This window comes from Callorhinus ursinus, unplaced genomic scaffold (assembly GCF_003265705.2).
Source record: "Callorhinus ursinus isolate GAN/ISIS: 27379988/994484 unplaced genomic scaffold, GSC_fseal_2.0 scaffold6, whole genome shotgun sequence".
NCBI lineage: Eukaryota > Metazoa > Chordata > Mammalia > Carnivora > Otariidae > Callorhinus > Callorhinus ursinus.
This window is the reverse complement of record NW_027397068.1, coordinates 59372609-59395803: the sequence shown is the minus strand read 5'-3', so window position 1 is coordinate 59395803 and position 23195 is coordinate 59372609. Positions and strand designations below refer to the sequence as shown.

General features: G+C 39.1%; 1 protein-coding gene across 14 annotated transcripts in view; it reads right to left on the bottom strand.

Moving 5' to 3' along the window:
* UTRN (utrophin) overlaps positions 1 to 23195 on the bottom strand; it is a 498468-nt gene that overhangs the window by 418612 nt on the left and 56661 nt on the right. The window contains exon 1 of one of the 14 annotated variants that reach the window (XM_073894037.1): positions 21721 to 21847. The exons of the other annotated variants lie outside the window; for them this stretch is intronic. Within the exon in view, the coding sequence (XP_073750138.1) occupies positions 21721 to 21730 (10 nt within the window). The 5' untranslated portion in view covers positions 21731 to 21847. Of the gene's footprint in view, positions 1 to 21720; positions 21848 to 23195 lie in introns of those variants that run through there. 14 annotated transcript variants of the gene reach the window in all.

Below are 23195 nucleotides of genomic sequence, written 5' to 3'. Positions count from 1 at the left end.
ACTCATGATAAGCACACAACTCATTAAAAGATTGCTACTCTTTGGGGCGGGGGAAGCATGCCTTAAAACTGCCATGCAAAATGTGGCAATTGTTGGAGACCAGCCTATGCACTAGAACAGAAGAGAGTGCCCCTGGGCAGCACTCAGACAAGAGCTAGAAAATAAGGATACCAACAGGTAAAGCCATCAAGGGACATACTCCAAACAGCAAGCAAGACCAAAGCATCCAACTGGCAGGACAATCAGGTGGGTCCCCATTAGGAAAGAATCAGTGTAGCTTTATCAAAGGTCAAAGTTGCAAACTGGTAGCCAGGCAAAGGCTGACTGGGGTAGACATATATAATAACCAAAGACAAGTCTAACATCCATACAAAGAGCAGGGCTCGGGGGTGAGGGGTGGGGAGGCCACCATGATACTCAGTTACAATGAAACCGAAAGACCTTCTTGTCCTGGTATTGATAATAATGAAATCAGAATACCCTTTAAACTTGAAGGAGTAAATCCAGAAATGAAAGTTAAAGCTCGGATCAATTTTAGATCCTATAATAGGCAGATAATGTTCATTTCCCTAGCCATAATCAAATATTCTAACATGCTATAAAAGTTTATACACTTGTATAAATACCATTTAATCCTTAAAACTATTTAAATGCACCCAAATCCCATCTATTAATAGTTCTTAAAGGATCGTAGTGTTTAGGATATGGTCGACATATTCAGCAAACACAGCCCAAATGTTATTTCAGACTAAAGAAAGAGTCAATTTTTACATGTATTTTATATAAAAGATTTTCAAAAATCGTCCTAGTGTGATTATGTTAACATTGTACTACCGTAAATCTCACGCTATGTAGCTATTTCCCAGAAGAAGAAAAACCCCTTGTTTAACTATATGAGAAAACATTGAAAGGAAAATTTCACCAAGACTGAGGAATTCCTCTAGATTATCCTATTCCGTGTTTCTTTGCTTTCTCTCCCTCATAGGAGTTGAATGTATCCAATCAGATAAACCAAATAAAAGAGAATAAAAAGAAAAAAAAATCTATAAATGCTATATGACCTGTCAAGAAGTACCATGTTTCATACTAAGAAGATGCAGTGCAAGCAAATGGGAAAAACACATATAGCCACAGTAACTCAAAGGCACAAAACCTGTTCACAAATGCAGGTCTTTACAAACGTTTTGCAAGCACTAAATTGCTAGTATTTGTGTAATTTGAAGAAAAGAACTAGAAATAATATAACCACAGTACAAGCAATTATCTTTTCATAATAATGATGATGATACAATGATAGCAGCAGGAGTAGCTACCATATGCAGAGTCCCCACTATGAAGGAATGGTACCCCTTCCCATGCACTATCTTATTTTTTGTCAATTAAGATATAATTCACATACCGTAACATCCACCCACTTAAAAGAGTACAATTCAGTGGTTTTTAGTAATATTCACAAAGTTGCACAATCTCAGCACTATCTAATTCCAGAACATTTTCATTATCCCAAAAACCCTGTACCCATGAGCAGTCATTCCCCATCCCCACCCCACCCCCAATCCGAGGCAACCACAACTCGACCTTCCATGGATCTTCCTCTTCTAGACATTTCATATAAATAGAATCATATGGTATGTGGCCTTCCGTGCCAAGCTTCTTTCACTTAGCATTATGTTTTCAAAGTCCAAGCATGTTGTAACTCGTATCAATGCTGCATTTTATTTATAGCTGAATAATGTTCCATTGTGTGGAGAGACCACATTTTGTTGATCTATTCATCAGCTGAGGGGCATTTTGGATGTTTCTACTTTTTGCCTGTTATGAATAAGGATGCTATGAACATCCACGTACAAGCTCTAATATGGACATAGTTTTCAATTCTCTCAGGAATATAACTTAGAGGGGAGTTCCAGGTTAGATGACAAGTCAACGCTTAATTTTTTGAGGAACTGCTAAACTGTTTCCCAAAGCTACTACACCTAATTGTACATTTACACCAGCAGCATATGAGAGTTCCAATTTCTCCACATCCTCTTCAATACTTCTTTTCCGTATTTTTTATTATATCCATCCCGGTGGGTATGAAAGTAAAATCTCACTGTGATTTTTTTGCCTTTCCCTGAAGACTAATGATCTTGAACATCTTTTTACAGGTCTCCTGGCCATTTGTGTATCTTTGGAGAAATGTCTATTCAAATCTTTGCCCTTTTTTTCAATTAGGCTACTTGTCATTTTATTGTTGAGTTGTAAGAATTCTTTATATGTTCTGGACATTAGAACGTTCTCAGATATAGTACTCTCCCTTTATCTGTGGGTGATACATCCCAAGACCCCTAATGGATGCCTGAAACCATAGATAGTACGGAACTCTGTATATAATATGTTCTTTCCTATACGTACAAATCCATGATAAAGTTTAATTTATAAATTAGGCACAGTAAGAGATTTACAAAAACCAATAATAAAATAGAACAACTCTAAATATACACTATAACAAAAGTTATGTGAATGTGGTCTCTCTCTCTCAAAATATCTTCTTGTACTACACTCACCCTTCTTGTAATGATAAGAGATGATAAAATGTCTGTGGGATGAGATCAAGTGAGGGGAATGCCGTAGGCACTGTCAACACACAGTTAGGCTATTATTGACCTTCTGACCATGAATCGGCAGGAGGGTCATCTGCTTCTGGACCATGCGTGACCGAAGGCGACTAAAACCTCAGAAAGAGAAACCGTGGATAAGGGAGAACTATTGTATATGATTTGCAAAATTTTCCCCTGTACCTGGGGTGTTTCTTCACTTGCCTTATCCTCCCAACAACCACGAGATAGTGCTGTGAGTATCCTCCATTTCACAGATGAGGAGACAAAGTTCATAAACTTGTGTGAGGTTTCATAACTAGTAAGAGTTGAAGCAGAGATTCCAACCCAGACAAGCTGCCTCCACTCAGCCATAGGATATACTGTCAGAACTACAGAGCTCCTCAGGGTCTACATAATGAGCACTAAGTGGATAAACAGGAGTAAAACAGTTAATTTAAAAAGAAACAGTATTGGGGCACCTGGGTGGCTCAGTCAGTTAAGCATCTGACTCTTGATTTCAGCTCAGGTCATGATCTCCGTCGGGGTCCTGAGATCGAGCCCTGTGTTGGTTTCCATGCTGGGCATGAGCTGCTTAGGATTCTCTTTCTCCTTTCCCCCTCCCCCATCCCCCCCCCCCCTCACTCATGCACACTCTTGCTCGCTCTCTCCTCCCCCCCCAAAAAAGGAAAGAAAGAAACAGTATTACTGATGCTTTGCACAGAAATACCAGAGGGCCGCTCTCTTGTTTATATCAGTCTTCTTGAGAAGAAAGAGCAGCTTAAAATAAAGCACATTCAGCCTTAAAAGGCAAAATTTGGCCTCTAAACAGTGTCTATTCTTTTCAATTGTAGGAAACTTTCTTTCTATTGAGTTATGTAGTTGAAACAAAAGAATTCAGAATACAAGTGGTATTTTTGCTGAGATTCAAACATTGTAAATCATCACAGTGGGTGTTCTGTTAGGTGGAGGCCTATTTCTTGGCCAAGAACCCCCTGTTCAAAATATATGCCTCCCCCAGCCTTACCGTACACAACTACTCTGTGAAAAGATGAACAAAGGGTAGTTTTAGCAACTGACATGTCATTCCAACCAGTCCTCCTTATTTTCCTATTTCTGCCACCAACCATGTTAACTATAAAAATTATTCTATAAATAATTTTAGTATGTCTATAGACTTATGTCCATGCTAATTAAAGGGTGAAATAGTAATTTAAAAGAATATGCTAAATCTACCAATACTGGCATGGAAAAAGATTGAATATGCATACCTAGCGCAAAAAAAAAAAACCAAACCCTGCAAAATATAAATAGTATGATCTTGTATTTATTAAAAATAGGCAATATGAAACATATTATAATACATACACTAAATATGCACACAAACAAAAAAACATTTTTTTTAATCATCTAATGATGGGGATTATCCCCCCTGGGAGCAGGGCATAATTTTTATGCAATGAAATGTCTGGCTTTTTAAACATAAGTACATAATATTTTGCTTAAAAAAGAACAAAGGTAGCCTTCTCAGATAATCCTATAAACCTATAAAGCTATGGAAATGAATGGACAAATAAGAATAAACTGAATAAATGAACCAAAGTTTATATTTTGCTACATATCTGGGTAAGTTTTAGTGACTTTACAAACTTCTTTAACTTCTAAGAAGAATTATGTGTTTGCATATGTGATTTTTGAGTGGGGGGCAGAAATTCCATAGTTTCTATCAATTTTTAAGTTACTCTCTGACGCAAAAAAACTTCAAGATCATTATCTTAAAAAAGATTATATGGTCTCATTATATGAAAGGTCAAGACAGAAATTAAAGGATCACATAACAAAACAAAACCCCTTAAGCCAAACACAGTATTGAGACAACCTTTTCAAATCATGAAAGAATAGGCACTAGATCTCTCTTCGGTCTTCTTCTGTAGTTCTTAGCATAACACTGGACTAATCTTATTTTTAAGCTTAAGATTTATAGTTCTAAACGTTAAAGATATGTTTCTCTTTCCTTTTAGACACAATACAAACACCTTTCCTAAAGCAAAAAGAAAGAGAAATAATCTACCCTATAAAAACTAACTTTAACCACATATACAAGCAAGTTATTTGATTCATTTCTTTAAAAAATTTTTATTAGGCATCTTTGACATGCTAGACTCATTGTTCCTTTAATTAATGTCATTCTACATGCAGCAGATTGAAGAAACTGACGGAACAAATGTCCAGCATTAGGCCATCTTAACTGTGCATGTCCCAACGGCTTGTATGATGGCCCTTTAGGGGACATGAAAAGGAAGAGCAGTGACAAACGTATAGGACGTCAATCCTTAGATCAGTAAGGATTATCAGCAATAAAAGAAAGGCAAATTTCCCCTTATATAGGGGCTTAACATTCCTAGACTTTTTCTCTTGGCCCTCATGCAACTCAATTGTCTCCGTGAAAAATAAAAGCTAATCAAATTCATCAGAAGAAAATGAAAGATTTAGGCAATGCCTAAGCTCATAGGTTATTAAACTGACCTATTTGTCCACGACAAAAAAAAACCCTACTTTAATTCTAATGGTAATCTGAGTATTTCAGAAATGCATATTTTCTAAAAATTTTCTAAATATTATCATTCTAAAAATTCTAAATATTATTCAATGGCAATTGCATTGTCTATATAATGATGACTGGGGAGGAGCAGAAAAAATCCTATCTATAAAATTAACAAGGAAGAAGTGGTGGGTCTAAGTGACTTATTTATTATTGTCTTAAAAAGTGTTTTCTTAAGAAATCCTTGACTCATGTATGACTCCTTCCTAAAAATGCAGGAAGAGATTTCATGGAAGTGACATCTCCCATAGGTATACTCCCTAGTTCCAAGTAAATGAACATGAATTGTACAACTATAATACATCAATTTTTATATTCTTGTGATAATTATGCTACCCGGGTTCTTACGTCAGCAGTAGAATGCAATGAACGTTAAAGCTAGAATCTACCTTAATAATATTTGGCTTACCTAAAAGAAATTCCAAAGGCCAAACTATCACTGAATCCATAAATGTACAAAGAAACTCCCTGTTAACTAGCCTCTGACCTCCTTCAGTTTTCATAAAATAAAACTCTTTAAATTTCACTTTTAATTTGGCTACTCATTTGTTTTGTTCCCAAACAGACTTCAACACCATGTTGGATGTCTTTCCTTAATAACATCCTGCCAAATAACACTGAGAGAAAACCATTAAATCACATTAACTGAAGTATAGGGCTTCAGAATAGAGTGTGAAAAGCGGCGAATCATGAGTGGTTTACATGTTTTTGTCACAGCAAAGTTACCTCTCCTCTTTATGACCCTTTCCAGAATTTCAATCCAGTGCCTGCACTTGGCTCATTCCTTCCCTTTTCCCCATCACTGGACACACATATATATCATGATATAATACGTACACACATATACATGAAGAAGAAAAGCTTCTAACTACTTTTTTAAATTAATTATAAATCAGCTGCCCCCCCCAAATGTGATGAAATTTATTTTGAACAAGCAGGAATGACTGAGGAATTAACCACCGTGCAAAATTATTTGTGTGGAGGTTCTTTTTAAAAAAAAATGAAAATTAAGATTTATCCACCACAATGTGAGAAAGACTTGGCCCACCATTGCTGGTTTTAAAGACGGGGTGGGCCATGAGCCAAGGAATGGGGGCAGCCTCTTCAGAGCCAAGATATTCCCAGGCTACTAGGAAATTGATTCTCCCCTAGAGTCTCCAGGAGGAATGCAGCCCTGCCAATACCTTGATTTTAGTAAAGTGAAACCTGTGCCTGACTTCTAACCTCCAGAACTGTAAGATAATAAATTCATGTTTGAAGCCATCAAATTCATGCTGGTTTGCTACAGCAGCAATAGGAAACAAACACACCCACTCATCTGCAACATTTCTCGGTCATTCATTTCTGCCTGGGAACCACAAACTGAAATATAAAATCAGAAGCAGAAACACAGAGAAGGAAGAGCACAACTGTAACCATCCAAGCCTTTAGCCCTAACTGGGCACAATACACAAATCAGCACCTACAAACACAACTGAAGAGGGGCAATCCCACACAAACTGACCCCAAAAAATGAAATGTGACCTAAGCACCTCCTTTTATGTTCCAAGGAAAAATAACTAGGAAAAGCACAAAAGGGACAGCAGACGGAAGCAGGTCACAATCAGAAGCACTTTCTGCAGGTATCAGCTGAGCTCCTAAACGAGAAACTGATACTGTAAATACGAGAGGAAAGAATCTTTCACACACACGTTCTTTCAGTCATACTTACACCCAAGAGGAGAGTGAGCTCAGCTTCTGGCAGCAGAATCTTAAATATTACAACCATGAAGAGAGCTTTGACATAATTCAATTTAATTCTTCAACAGAGCCAAGATATTCCCAAGCTACCAACCTCAATGTCCAGCTCCTCAGCATCCTCCCCTCAGTGTATTACAACAACCTCCCATACCATCCACCCTCCTATATGCATCCTAACCCCCTTTGAAAGATTAACTTCTTGTAATCATGAAACTCTGCACACACAAAACCTGCCAAACGTCATCCACTGCCTCTAGTCAGGTACATCTATGTGTTACAGGGTGAAGTAACCTACTTAGCATGGCATTCCGCATGCCTCCCTAGAGCCATCCCCTACCGATCTGCACCCTCTTTCTGGAACATTTTCCTCTGGTCCCAGAACTCCCACCAGTTTCCATACCAAATGGCATCCTCTTTCACGAAGGCTTTAGAGTTTCCTCCCCAGCCCTATATCTACCCCACCCCCACCTTTTGAATTCACTTATTTTGTTCCTTAATTATAACAAAATATTGGGGGGGGAGTTAATTATATATATATATATATATATATATACATATATATATATATACACACATATATATGCCCATGTTGATCTCCCCTTCTCGTGAGATTCTTTTTTTTTTTTTTAAAGTAGGCTCCATGCCCAACATGGGGCTTGAACTCATGACCCTGAGATTAAGAGTCGCATGCTAGCTCTACCAACTGAGCCAGCCAGGCACCCCACCTCATGAGATTCTTAATTCCCTGAAGGAAGAAACTGTCTTAACCCCTGGCCTCTCTCACATAGTTCCTTACACATCATAAATATACAATAAACATTCACTGAATTACCAAAGAAATAACTTGATGTATCCTTGGGAAAAAGAGAAAAATCCTAATCATTCAGAAGAAATTAAGAGTTAACCACGTAAGAAAACTTCTTCAACAGGGATCATTCAATTCTGATTAAATTATAATGTTTTAGAGGATTTTGTTTGGTTTGGTTTGTTTGCTTTCAGCAGGGAAAAATTCTAATGGGAACAAAGTGAGGAGTTTGTATCTCCGCCCATCTGCTGTTATTCCTACCACACAAATTCCTACCAGTTGACTTAGGGCCTAGAAGCTGTCCCAGGAGAAGAGAATGAAGACCCAGCTGGAGAACAAGCAAGTAATAACATAGGAAGGAACAGGACCCAAGCAGCCCAGCCGTCCCTCTACATCTACATCACACCAGTCCTGAGAAAGCCAGGCTCTCAGTGTGTCATGTTCAAAATTAACCCATCCTTAGGTTTAAAAGTTATAGCTGCTAGGTCTTGTGGCAATTCATCATACAAATGGACATATGTATACAAACATGTAACTAAGAACTGGGGCAGTTCCTTCTCCAAATGGGGAAAGTAAAGATGACAGACTAGAAGAAAATCTTTTCGTAACTTCTAAATTCAAAAGCCTAGAGAATACACAGAAAAGAAAATAAGCATAAAAGATAGTTATTGAAGAGGCTATGTGTTATGTGCAGGAGACTCACTATTTTTAAATTTAAGTCCCGCTGTATTTTCATCAGTTATTATGCGTGACTCTTAAATGAAATATTGAAAACAATAAAATTCAAAGTGCCAAGTACCAAGAAACCTGATTCAAAACCCTATTTCAAATAGCAAAACAATACGATACAAAACTTAAAAATCAAGTTATTAACAAAGTAGTCATACCTACAACTAACTCTTTGCCACATTTCTTAGCACAACAAACTCATTCTGAACAACTTGGTCCACACACTAGGTCCTCAGTACACCTTTGTTTTAAAGTGTTTCTCCCTGTGTAAACTCAGGGTCTAGGTCATCTATTGTAAGGATCTGACACATCATTTGATCTACTTGACATCAATTTTTACACTGAATAAAGAATGGTGTTTCGTTGTTTTGTTTTTCTCTGCCTTGTTTCAAAAACTATCCAGGTGTTAATGCTGACCTTTTGACCATATCTTGGCAAAGTTTAATTTGAACAGGCAGTTTCTCATGACCTTCAAGTCTGTGTTCAACAATGAAATCACTTGGCTTTATATCCTACTCAGTTATTAATCACAAACAACAAAGGAAGAACTTTCACACAGAAAATGTGAAACTTATGCTGCCCAACATTCACTTCGGTTCACTCTGGGTCACATTCACCTGCAGCTAAAGTCATTGGAAACCACGTGATGACCCTGGCTTTTTTAGAAACTACATTCAATATTTTGCTGGCAAGGAAACAAAACAGCTATGTGACTTTAAGACAAGTGCTCCTGGAGGTTTGCAGTCTGAAGAGCAGGCACCAAAGGAAAGCAGCTGGATAATGGCACAGGCGGGAGGAGGGTGTGGAATGGGTCAGGGAGACAGGTGCCCATGTAACAGGCTGATCAATTACCCTCCTTGGGAGGGCTCTTTCAGGAAGTGCCTGAGAGAAATTTCTGCCTTAGCATGGGATACCCACATAGGACCTCCGCATTCTGACTCCACCCACATAAAATTCAGTTCTTATATTCTAGCCAAATTTGACTTTTTAGAAATCAGCTTGAATGATTTGATTGTTTTAAATTAACAAAACAGATATTTACAATTTTATTTATTTTACTAATTTTCTTTGTTTCCTATTAGTACTGCTATTAATTTGGTCTTTGTTTCTATTCTTTAAATTTGAGAAAGGAAGTAGCAGCATAATGACAGAAATCCCTGAAATCAACCAACCTGTGTCTCTAATTTTAAAGATTTATTTATTTATTTGAGAGAGAGAGAGTGCTCAAGTGAGCAGGAAGAGCAGAGAGAAAGAGAGAATCTCCAGCAGACACCCCGCTGAGTGTGGAGCCAGATCCACAGCTTGATTTCAGGACCCTGAGATCACGACCTGAGCCAAAATCGAAAGTCCAAGGCTCAACAGACTAAGCTACGCAGGTGCCCCACTATGCCTCTAATTTTAAAGGGGCTACTCTTAATGGTCTTGCAAAGCCCCTTTTAGCATCTCGAAATAGACCCATCAGGTCATCCCTCAACTCCTAAGTGATTTTCACTCAAACAGCCCTCTGGACTAAGCCTGCAATTGAAATAATGCCCTGCCTGCCAAACTAGCAGAGGTGCAAGCCAAAAAATTTCCCAAAGCCTTAATAAAATCTCAAAACCAAGGACAAAATTAGGAAAGCAACAGATGAGGATTCTTTTTTTCTTCCTAACATTAGTCAGTCCCTATGTGGAGAAAGCCACAAGCTGAAAAACCAGGCTTTCTGACACTCAGCGAGCCCGAGTCAGTCCAGGGTGCGAAGGAAGTGCACGGAAAGTCACATTAGGTAGGGACACTAAAAGCCGTCCTGCTGTGGCTTTAATCCCATCATGCCACCCAGCCACTCTCTCTTGAAACTCCCTGGGCAGGAGCATAACTAGACTATTTACTTGTCCAAGTTGTCTCTTGAGTCAGTGAAACTAAACTCATCTACTTTCTATAAAGCCAGGTCTTCCAAAGATTTCTATTCTCCTGGACTGATTTTTGCTCTTCTTCCGTCAAGGTCAAACGAAAGGGTCAAGATCAAAGGAAAAGTTGGCTAACATCTTAGATTCTCCCCAGAAGCAGAAACTGAGACAAGGATTCATATGTATAAGTACAACTGACCCTTGAACAACTTGAACTTGAGTGCTCAGGATGCCAACCCCCTGCACAGTCGAAGATCCGCATATAACTTTTGATACCCAAAAAACTTAACGAATAGCCTACTGTTGACTGGAAGCCTCACCAACACATCCTTTGTGTATGTATTATATACTGTATTCTTACAACAGAATAAGCTAGCAAAAAGAAAATGTTAAGAAAATCATAAGGAAGAGAAGATACATTTGTAATATTATACTGTATGTACTGGGGAAAAAATCTCCATAGAAGTGGATCCATGCAGGTCAAACCTGTGTTGTTCAAGGTCAACTGCAGTTTATTTTGGAGGTGATCCCAAAAAATACTGGGTGGGGAATGAAGAAGTGAGACAGGAAAGGAAAAGTAACTAATAAAAGGTCATTTCCAAGCAAATTACCACTGAATCATAATCCAACTGGGAACTCAGAGAACCTCAGGGTAAAATGCTCATCTCAAAGGCAGCTCACTGAGATGCAAGACAGCAAGGGATTTATACTATAGCAGTCACTGGCTGTTGGCAGTTGAGAGCAGTCAGGCACTTCCGGAATGCCAACTCTGGGTGTGAGCTTTTCCAGCCAGAGAATGCCCTCAGGCAAAGAAATGCCAGGGACAGCGGCTGGAAGGCCCCAGGCACTGAAGTGCTAAAAGCCAGGGATATGGGTGGGACCACCCACAGCAAGGATTAGGATTATTTCCAAAAGGGTTAACCAGAGGCAACCACATTAGTTAGAGGACACATCACAGAATACAAAGGTTGAGCTCTCCTCCACAAAATTATCCTTCAAAAAAGAGGATGCCACCTTAATTTTGAACCCTGAAAGTTCTATTATTATGGGACACTGTCAATTACCCTGTCTTAACCTGAAATCACAAAGGACTGTTTGGGTAAAACACAATAATCTGAAAGGACCTCACAACGTTCAACTTGGATGCCATTAAAGGTCAAGCAAAGAAATTTAACACAGACTTGGTTTTTGAGGGTATGACTTTTCAATCTCAAGTGGCGGATGGTAAAGCAACTCAAAAATGGCCGGGGGAGACGAGGGAAATCAACAAATCAACAAAAACCTCTACCAGAACCTTCAGATGGGGCAATACAAGTGAAGAAACAGGAATGCTCGTCTTGACTAGTTAATTACAGAAATTGAACATAAAACAATATGTGGAATTCAAAACTGAATACTGGCTGGATCTCAAAGTTACTGACATATTTATATACAAGTGACGGCATTAAACTTAACAGTTAACACAGTCCTTCTAGAAAGCATTTAGTAATCAATGTCAGAAACCCTCGTCCCAGAAATTCTATTTCTAGGAACTTATCAGAAATAAGCAACCCAAACAAAGAATGATACCAACAACAATTATAGTAATGGCAAGTATTTACGCAGCACTCACTAGAGTCATGCCAGGCTGTTCTAAGTGTTTTATATTGGGAATTCTCAACTGGGAATGGTTTTGCCCCCTAGGAGACACTTGACAATGTTTGGAGACATTTTTGTTTATCAAAACTGGTGGATAGAGGCGAGGGAAGCTGTGGAACATCTACACTGTACAGGAGAGCTCCCAAAGCAAAGATTTATCTGCCCAAAATGGTAAGAGGTCTGTATCTGAGAAACCCCGTTTTGTATCTAGTCACTTTTGTAATCCTCATGACAACCTTATGATATTTTTATTACCTCCACGTTACAGATCAATAAAGATCATTTTCACTCATCATTATCCATAATGTTGAAAAACTAGGAATAAACTAAATACCAAAAAACAGGGAGAGAGTTAAATTATAGAATGACCTAAGAGAAGCTGAAAAATACCTATGATATAATATAAAACTAAAATACCGGAATAAGAAATTAGGAGTATGATATAATTACAATTATTTTAAGGTATGAATATAGAGACTAAATGGGAAGATAAAACATTAAAGTTACTACTGTGTTAACACGGTAGAAATAGGAATGAATTTTTTTCCTTTTTTCTAACATTCTTTGATACTACTCTGATTTTTAAAAGAAAAAACACTCACACTGGAGATAAGAAATTTGAAATTTTCTTTAAAGAATGATTTTTTATGAAATAAGGAATACCTTATTTTATTTTATTTTAAGATTTATTTTTTTATTTATTTTTTTAAGATTTTGTTTATTTATTTGACAGAGACATAGCGAGAGCAGGAACACAAGCAGGGGCAGAGGGAGAGGGAGAAGCAGGCTCCCCGCTGAGCAGGGAGCTCGATGCGGGGCTCAATCCCAGGACCCTGGGATCATGACCCGAGCCGAAGGCAGACGCTTAACGACTGAGCCACCCAGGCACCCCTTAAGATTTATTTTTAAGTAATCTCTACACACGACACGGAGCTCAATCTTATGACCCTGAGATCAAGAGCTGCATGCTCTATTGATTAGCCAGCCAGGCACCCCAGGAATACCTTATTTTAACAACACAACAGTTAACAAGCTAAGAAGACAGTTACTATCAAGAAATTAGAAAGAAGAACTTCCACAGAATAGCAACAAATGTCAGTGCTTTAAATTCTGAAGTTATAATACGACTGTATGTTCAAGGTAAGAATCAATAACCTAGATTTTATATCTACCACTCTTTCTTTCAGTTATTGCATGGCTTACTATCACCTAAAGAGAATGGACAAAAAGAATCAAACTTTAATCCAGCTAAATCTGATTCATTTTAGCAACTCTATTATATACAGTTATTTAGACTATTTTTAATGTATTAATAATTGTAGCAGTATTCGTAGTAGTAACATTATTGTTGTTGCCATTATTAGCACCAATGTATTGAATGCCTCCTACATAGGATTACTATGTAATCTAATCCCACAACATCCATAGGAGGTAAATGTTTTTATGATCCCCATTTTCCAGCAGATGTCAAAAACACTTAAAATGAAGCAACTTGGGGCGCCTGGTTGGCTCAGTCGTTAAGTGTCTGCCTTCGGCTCAGGTCACGATCCCAGGGTCCTGGGATCAAGCCCCGCATCGGGCTCCCTGCTCGGCGGGAAGCCTGCTTCTCCCTCTCCCACTCCCCCTGCTTGTGTGCCCTCTCTCGCTGTGTCTCTCTCTGTCAAGTAAATAAATAAAATCTTTAAAAAAAAAAAAAAAATGAAGCAACTTATCCAGGGCTCACAGGGTTAGTAAATGGAAGTCCCTGGATTGAAATTCAAGGCAGTCTGACTCTAAAGCCCCAAGTGTGCTTGGGGACAAGGTAGGGGTGAGGGAAAGACAGCCTCTACCCTTCCTCCACTCCATCAGCAACGGACTGATTATAGCTGATACATGGTTGTAAAACCTACCCCCTGAAGTATATTTACTAATTGTGCGGGCACACCTAATAATGATTTAACCGATCTTTTATCTCATATTTAGATTTTTTTAAATTATTTTTTATAATAATCAATGGGTATTAACAAATGTTTGTCAAAACTGCTGAGAGGAATCAAAGGGAAAAAAACAAGAAGGTTGTCAGAGTTTCCGCCAGAAGCCATGTGATCAATGATTCTAACATGGGGAGATTTCAGTTGATCCCCATGTCCCACTGGATATTCAGTTCTTATGGATTCGGGGTTAAAAAAATAAGCCTAAAGCCTGTCAATAGGAAAATGGATACCTCATATAAGTAGCAGGACTGTCTGAGTAAACAGCTTAGGCATCTGTTTCCAAGAATGCCGAAGAGGAACAGATAGGAAGGTTAACTATAAAATATTTGTAAATATTAAATTGATGGGCTTAAATGTCTCTAGTCTAGCCTACCCAGAGCATATATTATGAAATGGAAGTCACTGAAAACAAAATGCTGTGATCTGCTGAGATCCCAGAAGCGCAGATTAACTGAACAAATAAAGAGGGATCAGGATACTAATAACATATCATCATAAGGCAATGAGGGGAATTTGTCATAAGCCAAAGTAACAGGCTCCTTCCCTGGCTGAGCCATTAATTAACTCAAAGCAGGCTACAGGGCGGTGGGAGGAGGCCCAGAGGAACATCTGGTCTCCAATTCCACACCTACGGGCTGTCCTCCCAGGCTCCGGTTTCAGGGCGCTGAGATGTCGGGAAGGAAGGCAGCAGATGAGAAAAATGGAAAACGTCCTCTCTGGAAGAGTCCCTGTGTATGTGCTCTGACAAACTGTGAGTAAATCTTATCAAAAGTAGAGCCTTGGGCGCCTGGGTGGCTCAGTTGGTTGAGCGACTGCCTTCGGCTCAGGTCATGATCCTGGAGTCCCGGGATTGAGTCCCGCATCGGGCTCCCTGCTCGGCGGGGAGTCTGCTTCTCCCTCCGACCCTCTTCCCTCTCGGGCTCTCTATCTCTCATTCTCTCTCTCTCAAATAAATAAATAAAATCTTTAAAAAAAAAAAAGTAGAGCCTTATTCGTAATACATGTGGCAATTTTACTGGAGAAGAGAATCCTGATGTGTCTTAGCTGTATGTTTTTAAACGTATCAGAAATAAATAACTGAAATGAAGGAAGATATTAACAACAATCATAATGACAGCAAATATTTCCATAGCACTTACGAGAGCAGTAACAGGTGGCTCTAAATGCTATCAGGGGCTTTCAACTGGGAGTGATGTTGCGAGACACGTGGCAATGTAAAGAGACATTTTAGGGCATTTTAGACATTAGACATATTTACCAGCCATTGCCCCTTCTTATTAATTGACATCTATCTGATAGGCTTGGGCCGTCATTAAATATTTTAAATAGTAACTCTGCCTGAATATACTATAAATAGATAAAACAAATATCCTATTTAACAAAACCTGAGGTGTCAATAAATATTTCTTATTATTATGGAGTACTTCAGATATATTAAACAAATGTTAGCCTTTGAAAATAACTTCCACCTCTTCTAGACCCCAGAAGACCGACACCTGAAAAATCTGTTTCATAATCACAGAAATTGTACCTCTTGCTTTGTGAATATACCTGCAACTGGGATTGCAGGTAATAATTCAAACACGGGGTGCCTGGGTGACTCAGTCGATCTGCCTTTGGCTCAGGTCATGATGCCGGGGTCCTGGGATCAAGCCCCGCAGCGGGGTCCCTGCTCAACACGGGGTCTGCTTCTCCCTCTGCCTCTACCCCGCCCCCTTGCTCATGCCTGCTCACTCTCCCGCTCTTTCTCTTCCAAATAAATAAAATCTTAAAAAAAAAATTCAAATGCAAAACCCTAACCTCAAGAAAGACTTGGTACCTGTGTTATAAACATTATTTCATCTCTTAATCTACAAACTTTTAACAGTAACTCTATGGAGGCCTTTGATTAATGAAATGACTAATGAGTTAATGATAATAATGGATCAATATTGGCCCATTAATTGTGACAGAGTGAATGTAACATAGTGACCTAAGATGTCAATCAGGGAAGAAAGAAGAAACTGGGTGAGGGACGTATGGGAACTCTGCATACTTTCTGCTTTTACATCTCTATAAATGTAAAACTACCCTAAAATAAAAGTTTATTTCAAACAAGGTAAAAATAAAAATAATCACATACAGGGTATTTCTTGGGCAAGAAAATAAGAGAAGCTAGTTCTGGTCCATCCCTATTACATCTTCGGTTTCCCATTCTGTTTATTTATAAAACAATAAAGAAAAGTGGTCAAGAATCATTTGCATGGCTCTGACTGTGCTGGATTCCACGTGCACACCTGCTTTCCATACATTTCTGAATGGAATCCTATCTCATCCATTGAACAACAACAACAAAAGAAATATCTGAGCAACAAAAATGTGCCAAGAGCTGAGGCAGGCCTGAGGATTCAAAGACAAAGAAGCAGAAGGCCTGTCTTCAAGGTCATAGTCTAAAGTTGAAGTTCTCGAGCATGCACAGTGACCACTTCAAGAGATGAAAATGCAGGTTTCCAGGCCACACCCTACCAAGACAGACCATGCTTTCAAAAACACTGGTCTATAAAACCTGTGGTAACTGCTGTGACAGATGAACACATCTAGGAATCACTGAATTTGATCCCAGGAGGGAAGCTGTGGGAGCAGAGGAGTGGGGCACCCAACCCATACCTGAAGGTCAGGAAAGAATTCCTGGAAAAGAAGTGAATTGTTGACCACTTAAGAGCAGAATAAACCTTGAGGTCACACCCTGCCCTAGAACAGGGATGGCACAGAACCAAGAACATGTACAGTGCTTCTGAAAGTCACCGAACACTGGCCACAAAGTCCCAACCCCAGCAGCTAGAAAGCAGCAATGCACATGAGCCTAACTCGGGCTACTCCACGGCTGGAGAAAGGGGCTTTGTCTTAATTCAGTGGGGTCTGACAAAACACGCAAACAGTATTCTACAGCCCAAACGGTTGCTGCAGCCCAGAAAACCATACTGTCTCCCCTCAACTGTGTAGCCATTTCACGGGAAAAGCTTTTTCACGTGTTAATGGTTTTTCACTTTCAGCCCTATTAGAGGTTGCAAAATCTATTGCCATATTGACCCAGGTTGCTTGGCTTTGAGGCTATTTTGCGCAGTTTTTTTTTTTTTTTTTTTTTTGGTCTTCTGTATAATCAGCACATCTCATTATTGTCACTCTGTTGATATTTAGCAGCACTCCAGCCTACTGCTGGATCTTCTGATTTACTGCCCTAGATCTAGAAACTGAATACCTAAGTGTGAATTGAGAAAACAGTCACTAAAAGAGGGTCTGATGTGCTTCACAGATGTCCCTGCACTGCACACTCCAAGAAAGAAATGTCAACTGTCACCTCTGTGCAGTATGCGGAGTATATGCAGTGGTCCTGGGCTACCAGTGAGGAGAATCATCAAGTTTAAAACCACTTAAAACACCCCAGCAATGACAACAGGACCCAGAAAATAGCAGATCTCTATAAATGTTCTTTAAATCTTTTATTTTGGGCTCCTTCTTTTTCTCACTTCTAGTTCTTAGATGTGTGGCTCACCTGAGGTTGACAGAAAAGTAAGCACTACTTGATTGAAGACTATAAGCAGATGGGAAATTTTAGAAAATTACAAAGAAATCAATACTGACACTCTTCCTAATACAAACCCACTACAGTAAGAATTGTTCATCATGAAACACCAGGCACATATTATTTACTGAAGACTTCCAAGTTATGGGAAGTAAATGCCAATTCTTTATTTCAGTAACCAAGAGGTAGATATACCTTCAACACCATTTATTTTTATTTAGATTTTATTACTCTGAGAAATTTTGCAGCATGTGGCCCAGCAACAAATTCAGTGAATACACAGAACACAATCTCAAAGACTTTTTTTTTAATAGTGCACAGTTCATTTAGCCACAAAGTAACTTCTCATCACAAAACATAAAATTCTCCTTGTAACAGCCTAAGAAATAAGTAGGAAGGAGGTGGGTAGATAAGAAGGATCCAGTGGGACTTGAGAACTGTTTTCTCAACCTACTTGCAAAATACCCAGAACCTCCCAGTTTAAAATCCATCACTATGAAATCCACCATGATTTTTTAAATTCATATGAGCAAAGATAGAACAGAACAATTGTTTTAAAGAATTTGCATGGGCAGAGATGAAATATAGTAAGTATTTTCATTTCATGATGTCTTTCTCCTCTATTCCCAAATGTCCCATAAATCACATACACACAAACTATGCTTTTCCTTTCTTTTCCTGCTGTAACACTAGTTATTCAGAGTTAGCCATTAAATATTTATTAAAAACTAAACAGTTCTCAGAGCAATGCCAGATACCAGATTGCATGGGTGGATTGGAGCTATCTAGAGTTTTAGAAAGTGAATCTGCTGGGGAAATGAATTTCTTCTGTCAAACACAATCCAGGAGCTACTAACACCAGAGAAGGAGTTACTGTGTAAGTGGCGAAGCGAAGCTAAAGGCACAGAATTCAGGAACAGAACAAGAAAACAGGCCAGGTCAAAGCCAGGAGACTCACTCTGGCAGCAGGTTCCTAGCTAGGGGCTTGGGCCAGGAGAAAAGGGTCAGGGTTGGTGTGACAGGAGGAGCTACCTCTCAGAGGGCGAGGATTGCTATCTGAGGAGGCATTTTCACTGATGATATGCAAGTGACCTGGAAGAATTTGTACAAGATGCCTATCTTACAGCCTCTGTGCATTCCAGCCTCTCACAGTATCTGGATCAACGGCATTAAACTGAAATCTATCATGTTTCCAGACCACTATGACAGTTCTCCTCTATTTGGAGAAATAGTCCTCTCCACAGACTAAATAAAGCTTTTTCATACAAGGTACCAAAAGGCAAATAGGTCATACAGCACAGAATCATATGGGAGGCTATGTGCCCTTTTCCTTTGCTTGCCTTGCTTGCTTGCAAACAATAAAAACCTTTCTGAACAAATGAAAGTGAACTTTGAAACCAGCAAAACATTTCGGGCACCTTGCCACAAAGATATTCTCCAAGCAACTGCAGGCCATTTGTTGTCATGTATTTCTATATTTCTTGCCACGTACTGGATCTGCGGTTAAGTGAGTCCAGCATAGGATTACTGCCTTCCTTGATGCTATGATGTGAAAAATCACTAACAGATCCAGATCGAAGGATGAGGACACTGGTCAATTTTCAGTATGATGATGCATACGGGACCTCATTTAAACTCATGTCCTATCTTTATGTAAGCTGTATTCATTTTTCCTGGATTAACTTGAAAGGCCCTACTAACAAAAACATCCACCATTTACTATAATCCTTCCTGCAAGTTGCCAAGTAATGTGCAAGGGATTTTACACAGATACACCTTTAAAGACTCACAACAGTCCCATTATCACCATTTTGCAAGTGAGGAAACAGACCCAGGATGCAGGATGGCTGGGATTCAACTGTAAGTCCAACTCCACAGCCTCTTCCCACAAAGTGTATCATGCTCCACAAATTACATGGAAAAATGAGCATTCTATAGATACCCCTGGGATTTACCATCCCTAGGAAAGTAATGTATTGGTATAAGAAAATGTAATAAAATCATGAGGGCACCTAAGAATCACCAGTCGCAGCACAGTCTGGGATGATGCTGACAGCTATCACACTAAAGAAGAGAAAGAGAAAGAATTTAAATCCAAATACTCAAACTTCTATCCCAGAGAACCAGAAATCACTTCTGTCTTTTAAGTTGGAAGTTAACCATCTTCAAACTCAAAAGAAATTTAAGTAAGTCATTCAAAATCTGCATTTTGTAAGAATTTCCTTCAGAATCAGTGGTGGATACAATGTAGGAAAAGGCAATTCATTGAAGAATTTGTCCAAAGAGCCATTAAATATATGCAGGGAAGTTCAATTACAACAAAAAAAGGGATGCAACCTTCGGGCACCTGGGTTGCTCAGTCGGTTGAGCATCAGACTCTTGATTTCAGCTCAGGTCATGAAATCGAGCCCCACATGGGACTCCATGCTGAGCATGAGGCCTGCTTAAGATTCTCTCTCTCCCTCTGCCCCTCCCCCCCCACTCTCACTCATGGGCACATGCACGCTCTCCCACTCCCTCAAAAAAAAACAAATGCAAATTCAAACATTTATATGCTACTTTTCATCTCTCTACACTTCTTGGACAGCAACTTAACAGTAGACACTTATCTGCCCCCAGCAATTACCCAAATGAACTAAGATATATGTACACATTTCATTATTTCTAACAATTTTTTTTAATGGGATGCTACTAATGCTGGATGGTTCTGACTTTGGTTCAAAATGAAAAACCACGCTGCTTGTGGGAACTTAGCTATAAAGCTGCACATTTGTATATTCATAGGAAAAGGTGTGGCAGGACAAACAAAACTATTAACAATGGCTATGGAGGGGGAGAAGGAATGACAATTTTCTACTCTGTATAATGTTTATTCTACACTGAATTTTTTCTAGAAAGAAGCTGATTGCTTAAGGTTGTTTTTTTTTTAAGGTGCTTAAATATATTATTAAAAATTACATTTGGGATTGAAAATGTCTTACAGTAAAATACCTCTCTAACTTGACAGCCACCCTCAGAGGGAGCCCACACTTACTTTTGCCCAGCTCACAATCCAAATTTCAATCTTCTGCTTCAGACAGAAAGTTTGACCTGTGTTCCTTTAGTCCTAGACTAAAATTTCACTTTGACACAATGGTAAAACGAGGCTATGACTCATCTTCCTCCGCAAAACAATGAAAGTTCTAGTTCACTGGGAAATAAACTACTTGAGTTGCCAGTTCACTGAACTGTTCAAATCAAAATATTGGGGCAGGATCGAGCGAGTCACTGCACCCAGATCCTACCTAGTGCTCCTAACAGTCCTTGCTCCTACCAGTCTTTTCGCTGGCCCTCCAATCAAATCTGGAATTTGCAAAAGGTTAGGATAGGAAGCACCTGATGCCCTCAAAATAAGGGTCAAAGAACCAAAATGTAACATGAAACAGATCCAGGACCCATGTCATGAGCATGCCTTTCAAGTTAGGCCAAGGGAAAACACAACGAAAATGATGGCAGTGTGAACAGCTTCAGCCTAAATATATTTTAAGCACCATAATGAACATAATATTTGTTTTCCTATTCCTAGACTCTGGGTACCAGGCAAAGCCCATTATCAACTGACTAGATTTTGATAATTTTTATAGAACTTATTCTTTTTATTTACCTTGAATGTTACTATAGTTTGCAAGGTGCTTTAAAATGCCCCCTGGGGAATCTGAATGGTTTGGAGACCTAGCTCTGAGGTTCAGTGACTTACACAGTCAATCATAGGGGGAACGGAGACCCAGGTCCATACCTTGAGTGGTTTGTTCAGTACCATATTAGTCAGACATCTCATTTTGCCCCCAAATTCTTTTGTTTCAAACAAGTCACTCTGTCCACCCTTCTTCTCCCAATTTAACAATTTTCTCTCTCACCTCCGCAAATTATATTCCACCTGGTCTTCCTAACCACCAATGCATTTTCTTTACAAACATTAAGATCAGCTAAAAACTCACAAGCCCTGAGAAGTTTTCCCAGACAAACTTCCCTACACTTTGATGCAGTCAGCTGGCAGGTCAAGCCCTTAATATCTGGCAAAGATAAGCACACTCCTTCCTTTCAAACTAATCTTTACACAGGTCCTTCCAGAGAACCTCCTGATAGCGCCCCCCCCAGCCCCACCTCCACGTTCACACAGACACCTCAGCCCCTGACGAAATTCTTATTCCAAAGTTCTCAACCTGCCTTGCTTCATGAAGACACTGCCACCTGGGAGGCTTGTCTCTTGAGAAGGCTGCTCAATGTGCCCCAAGGTTAGCCGGTCCTCCTCTGATCTCTTCCAGGAGCTTCTTCCCAGATGACAGCTGATATTCAGAGAAGCCACAGCCTAATACAACATACTCTTCTACATCATCACCAACTGGAAACGAAGAGATCCAACCCTCTTCCAGCCTTCCTGTTGCTCAGAGGAATTGATTCATTCATTCCACAAGCAGATACTAAGCCTTTCCTGTATGCCAGGCACACAGTTGGGTGTGGGGTACAATGGTGACAAAGTTTCCTTCTTGCCCTTCTCATGGAGCTCTCAGTCTCCTAGGGAACAAATAACATTCCCTTGTGCTTCTCCACCTTGAATCTACAGTAGAATCACTCAGAGAGTTTTTGAAAAGCTACAAAGTCAGGGCCTCCGTCTGCTTAAATCAGAATCTCTGGCTGTGGGGCTTCAAAACTGGTGATTCTAACATGGAGCCAAGGTTGAGGATATTTTAACCAACCCACCTCAAAAGGAAATGGCTGACATAGAGTCCTGTCAGCCACTAAGCAAGCAGGAAGGATGGCAAGATAAGCTGGGCCTCCCAGAAGTGGCTTCCTGAGCAGGGCAATTTCTAGACATAAATCGTCTGTGCATTAGTAGATGCCTACAAGTCCTAGAATGGCACCAAATAATTTTTTTTTCACATTTTCAAGACTTTTTTAACTTTGGTCTCCCTCAATTAGATTATTTTTAACATTTGATCATTTGTACACAGACATCAAGATTAAGAAAAGGAAAGGAATTAGGTCATAAAAGCTTTGGGTTAATATTATAAAATAAGAATATTCTGTATCAAAGAAAGATATAATAAATACATAGATGGATGGATAGATGGGTAGATAGATAGACAGATAGATAGACAGATATAGAGATTCAGATTTCAACTTACTCAGTTTTCCCTGTTGTAGCTCAGTGGGTAGCTGGGAGGCAAATACACTGGGTTCCCCATTCCAGATAACACCATAGAGCAAAGGATCAGCAATTTCAAAAATAACACTGAATGGCTTATTTTGAGCTAATATGTATCTAAAATTCACTCCATTTTATACCTTGTTTTTTATTATTTCCTTTAAATTCTGCAATGGTCATTTGCATATCAACTCTTTACTGTCAAAAGTTTAATGCAAAACACTTATGGTTTCATTCTTTCTACCTACTTGAGGTTTGTAACTAAAAGATTCATCCAAAAAAAAAAAAAAGGATTCATCACAAAGTTTAATCTATTATGGAGATTGCTCTGAAAACCAAAAAAGGCCATGTGTTGCAATGAAATATAACATCCATTAAAAATGTATTTTTTTGTATCTTTATTTCTTACAAGATCACTAGAGATCTACCCAGCAAATACAAAAAATATTCAGTTTACCAAAAACCAATGAGAAGAGAGTCTAGGGTTTGTGGAATT